The following is a 10,024-nucleotide window of genomic DNA, read 5'->3' as shown; positions in this document are numbered from 1 at the left end:
CTTGGCCCGCCGATTTTGCCACTTGTACACATGCACACATGTGTGTAACATTAGATTCATATTGTTACAATCTTAAACTCAATACTATTTTAATCTCAAAGTCAAATGGGTAAAAGAAGGATTCATCTACAAGGAAAACATGTCAACTTTGTAAAGGTAAAAGGATTCATCTACAATGAGTACAGGTCAAAAGCTCTGAAAGTGTACTCAAAATGTTTAGGACCTTCAAAATTTAATTAATAAAAAATCCATGGAAACAGGTCAAAAGTTCTGAAAGAGTACTCAAAAAGTGTATTACTTAATGATTTAATAAGAAACCAGATGTTGCTAGAAACCTGTTTTTGGAAGCATATAATCGACCAGTTTTTCCTGAACCTATTTTGACCTGATTCGACTAGTTTGATACGAACCTGTTTTGACCTGCTACCCGATCCACCAACCCATTTTATCAACCTTAGCCGTGACATAAACTATCAAGAAGATGGCCATGATTTGAAATCTGTCGAGGTATTGACACCATTTATGTGCCATCAGTCACATTAGTGGATGCGTATGGTGCACTTGAGAAACATAATCTTATCCTTAGTTTAAGTATGATTTTTAATTTGACAAATTAATTGGAGCACTTGGGTTTGCTTAAGTGTGGTGTCAGCATTAAGCACTCGAGATCGACTCATCAAAGTTTGAATCTAGTCGATCTTAAACAAGCCTGATCACAAAAGCTCAAGCTCAAAGCCAAGCTTTATATACCGAGCTTGACTAGGCCTATGAGCCTACATGAGCCTCTTATTTATATAAATAAAACAAATTTTTTTAACATAACAAATATATAAGTGCATAATAACTGGTGCTACATATATAGTTATGATAAAAATAACTAAATATTATTTTGTATAATATAAGTTTATAATTTTAAATATACATACAAATATTCATAAACGCATGAAAATAGAACGATAAAATAATTCGCAAGTAATAAGCTAGTCAAGCCCAAGCCAGTTCGAGTTTGTTAAATTACTCAATAGCCAAACTCAAGTTTTAGAACGAGTTAGAGTTCTTTTAAGTTAAACGAGTCAAGCTCGAGCTTAATCGGCTCCTTTGCCCCCACAAGAAAAATATCCACTTTCACACTTACCTATGTTCCAAATCTCATGAAGTGGTCCTTAAATCCTTATATATAATGCCATAATGGTTTCCTAAAATTATCTTTCACTTCTATGTAGTTGTGGTTAATGCTATTAATGAAATTTTAGTAAGAGGTAAATTGGTCAATTCGGGCTATATATATAGATCAATTAAAAAGACAGTTATAAACAATCGGTGTTGTCACCCTGAATGTACTTTTGATGTATCATGTATACAACCATCTAAAACAAATTATTAAAAAAATATTTTTTTTAATTGTTTTGACGTTTATATTTAACACGAAAATTGTGTATAAAAGTTGGCAAAAAAATGTTTTTGGTCAACCGACTCAACATGTGATAACCCACACCATATATGAACCCTATTAAACATTGGGGATTTTCGTTAAAAAAATGTTTTTGGTCAACCGACTCAACATGTGTACAACCATCTAAAACAAATTATTAAAAAAATATTTTTTTTTTAATTGTTAACCCACACCATATATGAACCCTATTAAACATTGGGGATTTTCGTTAAAAAAATGTTTTTGGTCAACCGACTCAACATGTGTACAACCATCTAAAACAAATTATTAAAAAAATATTTTTTTTTAATTGTTAACCCACACCATATATGAACCCTATTAAACATTGGGGATTTTCGTTACCAACATAAATAAATGTTACCGGATTTGCAAACACACACCAACAAAATTCATGTTAAGTTAAAATACGAGTTAGGATATGTGGATTCCATGCTTATATAAACTTGACTAAATCTAGATATTCGAAATAAGCATTACATATACATATTAGGTGGTGTTTGTTTTTGCTTAAAACATCCGCATGAGGCTTATGTTTGCGGGCGTGCAGACATAAGCTTCTGAATACTGTTTGTTTTTTTAAATAAGATCTGCAAACTGCTTTTATGGTCTTAAAAAAGAAGCTATTGTTTAACTTCTTTAAACATTTTTAAACTTCTTAACATTCTACCAACACCCAATGTCTAACACCACCACCCATCATGCGCCGCCACCACCACCACCGTCCACCACCCACCGTCGGCCACCACCACCGTCCATCACCGCCACCACCCACCGTTCACTACCACCGCCACCACCCACCGTCCACTACCACCACCACCATCCATCACCCACCACCACCACCCACCACCACCGTCCATCACCACCACCACCACCCACCCATTGGCCACAACCATCGTCCACTACCACCACCCACCGTCCGCCACCACCACCCACCACCACCACCTACCATCCGCCACCAACACCATCCACCACCCACCCCCACTGTCCATCACCACCACCACCACTCACCTGTCGGCCACAACCGTCGTCCACTACCACTAACCATCATCCGCCACCACCACCGTCGACCACCCACCACCATTACCGTCCATCACCACCACCACCCACCGTTCGCCACCACCACCTACCATCCGCCACCAACACCGTGCACCGCCCACCACCATCACTGTCCATCACCACCACCACCCATTGTGCCACCACCGTCCACCGTCCACCGCCCACCACTAACTATTTTACTTATCTACAGACGTTAAATGACTTACTGTGATATGTATGATATGTAGCTAATATTCAGCTTATGCAGACGATACCCAGTTTATAAAACAACCAGTATTATATTTTCAGATTGCAAAGACCACATCTTCATTTGCAGACATGAAATCAGATGAAATCAAATTGCAGACAATTTTTGTCTTAAAAAACAAACAGCACCTAAATATGACGTACATTCATTTCAAAACCAATAATATTTTAAAAATTACGAGAATTGCATATTGCACTTGTGATAATCAAAGTAACAAGAAAAAGAAAACGAAACGTTCACATAACAGTTTTATGTATCACATTCAAAGCACTACATATTGTATTATGTAATTCTCGCAGTTCTTAGTTCTGAATAAACAATTAAACGCCCTTCTACATGTACCTATACATATGCATGCAATACTGCACACCTCTACATTTGCCAATGTTAACTTGTATTATGATCAATTTAAGTTGTATCTTTACATTAACAAGCCAAGAAATTGCAAATCAGTCCTTACATTTACAAATTACTCCAATTATGACACCAAAGTATGTATTTCCTTTCTATTCAATTCAAAGATGAATGAATCAATGCTTTCTATACCCCAACTTTACATGTAAACCTTTTTCACTAAATCTTTACAAATCAAATTAAAATTCTCATCAATGCAATATGCACTGAATTCCCTTCACAATCCCGCCTCCAACCGTCACATTAATCGTTAGGACCGCCTTCTGCCGCCACCAGTACACCCACCTCACCAAGATCACATTAGCGGTGAACTGGTGGCGTTAGTGGCGGTCGTTGAATTCCCAGAAAGGGAATATTCGCGTTTAAGAAAAACCGCATACATAAGCTCGTTCCAAGAGTCTGGGACGCCAGGCAAGCACCAATGGCTGCAATCTTGCTTGCGTAAAGGTGCGGGCCCGCCATCTTTCGGGCCCAAATAATATACAGAAGCATGACCATCTTTTCGCTTTGATGACATATATGTCACATTTAATAACTCTAGTTTCGTTTCTGATAATGGCCCGTCCTTTCGTTTCGACATCTGCGAGTCCAATATGTTCGTGTAAAACATCGTGCTAGATGAAACCGGTGATGAACTCAAGTCGGGCAGGGTCTCAAGGTGGCAGCTACCGCCCGTTTTCCAATCACCGCCCCTACAACACCAACAAAACAATATTAACTAAAAAAAATCATAAAAGTGGTAATTTTGACCCGCGTACTTATGAACACGAACCTGAAATGCACGGGAGAATAGCCCCGGTATATAACTTGTGTCTTATTTGTATCTACTTCTTTACTTATCCAATCCAAAACTGTGTTAACTGATTTTAAGTACGCGGTTTCGATGCTCATATTCATTTTCACATGTCCTGATTCTTCAAAGTAACATCCCCTAAAACACAAGAACCTCAAATCAGATCAAACAGTCGAAAGAAACAATTTCGACCCGTTTACTTACGGGTCGGTTTGGGTTGTCGTTAAATAAGAATAATAAAACAAAACGATAAACAGGTCAAACGGGTCGAAAGTTCAAAGTCACCACTCCAAAATCATTGTAGCTATATTAATCATTAATGAGTTGGTAATCATAATTACTTAATTAGCATGCTATATATTTATTTGGAAATCCAAAGTCACTCCAAAATCATTTTAGTAATCATCATTGAGTTGGTAATCATAATTAGCACCTTATTTATATAAAAGATTAGAAAATTGGTGTTGACCCATTTACTTATGGGTTTATTTGGTTTGTGTTTTATCTCAAACGGGTCAAACAAAAAATTAGCCAAGCAAAAATGGGTTGAAATGAGGATATTATTTTAGAGCATACAATTTACAACCTATTAACTGGTTTTGTTCAAAGATATAACTTATTACTGTAATAAAAATGTTTTTTTAATCATAATTAACATGTAATTATTTATATATAAGATTCGAATAATGAACAAGAAAAGCTTTTGCGGGTCAACACAATCTAACCCCGCTCATTTTAACCCAAACCCGTTTTGACCCGCCATACCATGCAAAAAGTTTCAAATTTTATCTTTTACAAAAGTTCAAATTTTAAGTTTTTCTAAGATTTTACAAAAGTTTCATTGTTTATCTTTCTCAAGATTCACTAAAGTTCCAATCTTATATCTTTCTCAAGATTCACTAAAGCTTCAATTTTTATCTTTCAAGATTCAAAAAAAAAAGTTTCGATTTTTATCATTCTCAAGTTTCAATAACACTTACTCGCGTATCGTTTTTTCAGAGTTCCACCAATGCCCGCTATTGAACACAATGACATCCGCGCCTTTCCATTTCACCGAGCCCCAATCCATCTTATCGACTTTCAAAGTGGTCCTCACTTGTTTCGGTGAGCCAGCTGGCGGCCTACCCTGCAGGATCAGATACGGGGCCCTGTAATACTCGATCGTGCAATTAAAATCCTCGAATTTGAACACCAAGAAACCGGTGTGTTTAGTGATCGGTCTCCCGTTAACTTCATATATTGAAGATTTGTTTGTAACAGCAGTTGATAACATACACAAAAGTGATTCCCATTGGTTTCTTCCAATTGAATCACCAACAAATGCTAATCTTCGGTTTCGTAGTCTTTCTAGCATTGTTTTCGCATTGAATCTGCATTCAAAGATATGAAAAACAACCACATTAGTAAGATTCCATAGGCATGCTAAATGGGTCATGTTTGGAGTTGACAGGTCGAAACTGCCCGAACCTGTTTAGACTAAACTCAAACCCGTAAATTAGATCTCATAAAAGCCCCTACGATTTCATCAATTGAATACAATCACATTTGAAACATGTTTTCTAAATATTTAAAATTAATATTTCAAAATTGTGAAATAAATAATTATTTCATATTAAATAAAAAAAATTTTGAAACTTTTTTTTTAATAAAATCCTGCCGTTCAAAAAAAAAATAAAAATAAATGTGAAATTACGCATCTACCCTTGTCTAAACTATACAATTGATTGTATAGACTAAGTATAAAATAAAAACCCACTTGAGTTGTGAAAACTCTAAAAACCCATTCTCAACCACATGTTTTTAATTAATGTTTAAATCTTGTGGTCCACAATTAAAGTGAATAAAAAATGTAAATATAATTTTTTCTCTCTCCTGAAAACATATATAAAAATTAGTAAAAAATGTTAAAAAATAGCAAAACATTTTTTTTTTTATGTTTCGATGTTTTGTATTAATGTTACAACATATATTACATGTAACAAAAAAAAACGATATTACATAGGGTTTTCGTGGGTTTTCATAATTTAAATGAGTTTTCATTTTAACCTTACCCTAATTGTATATTAGTAAAACCATATCCAAACACCCCTAATTCTCACAATTAATAGCCATAATAATATAACCTGATTTAAGACTAACCATTCATTTAAATGTAAAATTACCAAACTACCCATGTGTGTAAACTATACATCTTTTATATTATATATTAAATCTTTAAACTACAATAATGCTTTTGAAAAGCATATCCAAACACCCATAATTCACGCAGTTTAAAGCCGCAATAATCTGATTTGTGTCTCAATGTTCATTCAAATGTAAAATTAACTCAAAGTTCAAATTGCAATAATCCAAAAACTCATGTCCAAACAAAAAACTTTAACAACACATGTGACAAAAAACTACAAAAGTGGCAAACATCAACACAACATGAATTCATATCTTCCCAAATAATCATAATTCAAATTACAAGTGTGAAAATAACCGAAATTTGAAAAAACAAAACCGAAACAAAATTGAGGGTTTAGTTTTTTGTTTTCGTAAAAACTAAACTTATCGTTCGGCTTTGGTTTTGCATGTGAGCTCAGTTGAAAAAACTGAAATAAACGAAGCCGAACCGAACCTAGACGAAAACCAAAAAACCAAAATCGAACGGTGTTCAAAAATTAAAAAAATCGAAGTTTCGGTTTTAGCCCAAAATGACCCAAACCTAACCCAACCCAGATGAAAACAGAAAAATCGAAACCGAACCGTTTTTAAAAATTCAAAAACCGAAGTTTCAGTTTTATGTTCGGTTTTAACCCAAAATCGACCCAAGCCGAACAATACGCACCCCTAATTCAAATAAAACAAAACCCAATTAAATAACCGAACGTTTTTCAGAAAATCAAAAACCGAAGTTTTGTTTTTTTTTTTTTCGGTTTTAGCCCAAAATGACCCAAACCGAACCCATCCCATACAATTAGAATGATTTTAATTACATTATTTACACAAGTTGCAAAGTAGTGACTAACTGATTAAGTCGAAACAGAAAGCAAACGAGCAAGCCACATGAAAATCAAAACCAAATGGTTTTCAAAAATTCAAAAACCAAGTTTTGAGATTTTGGTTCGGTTTTAGCCCAAACCAAACTGTACCCACCCCTAATTTAAATTAATCAAAACCCAATTCATATCTCACATAAAAACACACAGTTTGGTTATATATGTTTGTATATATGTATATATATAAATAGATAGTAAAAGATTAGAACCTGGGCAAGTTACAATATTTAGGCTGCCATCTCCATTTAGTATAAAACCCATCAAGCCTACCATTCTCAGAACATCTAAACCCATCATCTAACAACAAACAATCTCTAGACTCATAAAGCGGATAGCTTTCATCCCACACCCAACTCCCATCAAATATATCACACTTTCCGACCCGACCCATTTCAAGAAACCCAAAAACCTCATGACCCGGATGACCAGACCCACTTAACCCGAACCAAGCACCCAGCCCACGGTGCCCACGAGCCCTGAACCCTGAACCCATGGACCGGTAGTCCAAGAAAAACATGCATAATATGAAACAGAAGCTGAAAAAGATACAGCCCAGTTCAGAAAGCTTCAGGTTCTTGAGTTTTTTCAAATGGGTCATCATTTTTTATTCGGATCCTGTAAAAAGATTTGGTTTTGGGATGTGGGTTTTTGTTGGTTTTGGATTCTGGTGAGAACCCAGAAAGTGTTTCTTGAAAAGTTAAGTATTGGCCAAGAAAATACAAACACACACAGTGAGTGTGTGTAAGTGTGTGTGTGTGTGTGTGTGTGTGTGTGTGTTATCAAAATTTTGGGATATGGGTTTTTGTTGGTTTTGGATTCTGGTAAGAACCCAGAAAGTGTTTCTTGAAAAGTTAAGTATTGACTAAGAACATACAAATACACACAGTGGGGTGTGTGTGTGCGTTTTATCAAAAGGAATTTGACATGGAAGGAAAGGAGAGGTGGGGTTTTTTTGGTTTGTGGAGAGAGAAGATAGGACAGAATTTAGAGTGGTGGGCAGGTGAGGATGACAAACATTCATAGTTTTCACATACTAGTGTGTGTGTTCTTGAATGAGTTGAATATCTTGATGATGATGATGATGATGATGATGATGATGATGATGATGATGATGATGATGATGATTAGTGGAGGAGAGCATGTAAGCATGTGAATTGTTGGAAGATATAAATAATAATCAAGAAAGGATTTAGAAAAATGATTTTTGGACTTTGGTTAGAGGGAGAGTGGGGCCCACTTTGGGTCGTGGGATTTAGTGGGGTAATAATGGTGGGAGTTATGTTATAAATGCTGTTATTTGATGAGTGTCCACAAAAATGGTGTTTAATCATAACGTTTGATATTGTCCCACATAAAATCCAAATTGATTTTTGATAAGAACATCTCTAACAAGTTTGTTGTTTAGGTGATTTGTTATGTTGCCAATAATCTAGTTTTGTATATTAGGTATATTAGACCTCGAAAAAGAAGACCATAACAATGCTAGTCGAAGATGGAAAAACGCCTCTCATGGATAAAAAGAGGCTTTGAAAGATGTCTTTTTAACGGATAAATATAAATGTGGCCTTGTTATTTAATTTTATCTTTTTAACCGTTTTAACAAATCTAGAACTTTAATGAAGATTATAGAATTATTTTCCTTTTTTTTTAATAACTTAGCTAGTTGGTTTGTTCCTGGTATGCTTTTGAGGTGTTGTTCGAATTATGAAAAAATATTTAAATTGTATATGAGCTTAGTTTCAAATGATTTGGTCCTTGTATAAAAAGTCATGCATATTGAATATTTATTTGATATAGAAAAGCTCTTAAAAGTTACTTTAAATAGGTTTTATTAGTTCAAACTAACTATTAATGTTAATAAATTAAATTGCCGTATATTTTAATTTGTGTTTCTTTATATGGACTTTAGTTAAACAAGGTTGTTAAATACGTAAACAATTTTAGCGCATAAATATTTGTAGCTTTTGTTTAACTAATATATAAATCCTTGTATATTTATGCTATTTTGCATTTTCTAACTACATGTACAATTAAGGGTGTGTAGAAAACCAAATTAACCGATGAAAGTCTGAAACCAAACCAATAATCAAACTCTAGCAAAAACCGATGGGTTAGTTAAATGAGTTTATGAACCACTGAACCAGCTATAATGGGTTGGTTATATATGGTTAGGGTTTCTATGCCCACCAAGCCCGAACGAAACCAATTATATGTATTTTTATTTAAGATAATAGATTTTATGTATGTTTTTTTATTGCTATGTAATAAACTAATATATACAAAAGTGTAATAGCAATTTGTTTCATGGTCAGAAAATTTAAAGCCTAAGCTTCCAGGCCAAAATGTGTAATAGCAATTTGTTTTGAGTTATTTTTAGCTAGGAGAGTGGATACGATAGAAAACATGTTTTGGTGTAGACCCAAATTTATGATTAACCGACCTATTATAACCTTCAAAACCGATTTAACTAAAACCGTCATAACTGATTTGTAATGGGTATGGTTATTCACTAACCGATGGTTATGATTTTGGTCTAAAACCAACCCATGCACACCCTTATACATTATATACAACTATTTTATCACAACTAAAATACAAATATGGTTTTAGTATTCTTAATTATTCTTTCTGATGGGTAAGTAACAGATATAGTAAAAATTATCAATTACTTTTACTTCAATGTTTAAGATGAATGTCGAAGTCCGTTTACTATTGTGAACATAATCGAATCGGAAGCAAAATTTTAAAGCAGTCTCATATGGAAAGATAGGTTTAAAAAAAAAACAAAAACAAAAGGAAAATTGGAAACAAATAGTCCAAACTTTTGTGTATTGACCGATAATAATCTCAACTTTAAAAATCACCACCAGCGGTCCCAACTTTCAACTATTTTTGTCTCAATAGACCTCCGTTAAAAAACACTTAATGTCACACCCCGACTAGCACAATGCGGAAGCGTAAAACGGGAATGTAACAGACACCTCTGGTATCAATAACATTGTTTATAAAGAAACATTAGA

General features: G+C 34.4%; 1 protein-coding gene across 1 annotated transcript; it reads right to left on the bottom strand.

Annotated features, from left to right (window-relative positions):
- Positions 1-3,131: 3,131 nt before the first annotated feature.
- Positions 3,132-7,603, bottom strand: LOC143541601 (protein trichome birefringence-like 10). Its single transcript, XM_077034383.1, has 4 exons — positions 7,214-7,603; positions 4,944-5,333; positions 3,943-4,101; positions 3,132-3,862 (listed from the first exon to the last, which is right to left on the bottom strand). The coding sequence occupies exons 1-4, from the start codon at positions 7,600-7,602 to the stop codon at positions 3,466-3,468; spliced, it is 1,335 nt and encodes a 444-aa protein (XP_076890498.1). The 5' UTR covers position 7,603; the 3' UTR covers positions 3,132-3,465.
- Positions 7,604-10,024: the final 2,421 nt, after the last annotated feature.

This window comes from Bidens hawaiensis, unplaced genomic scaffold (assembly GCF_021521415.1).
Source record: "Bidens hawaiensis isolate Kalapana, Puna unplaced genomic scaffold, B.hawaiensis_p1.1 tig00012615_1, whole genome shotgun sequence".
NCBI lineage: Eukaryota > Viridiplantae > Streptophyta > Magnoliopsida > Asterales > Asteraceae > Bidens > Bidens hawaiensis.
Note: the sequence above shows the minus strand (reverse complement) of the source record. Positions and strands in the feature narration are given on the sequence as shown.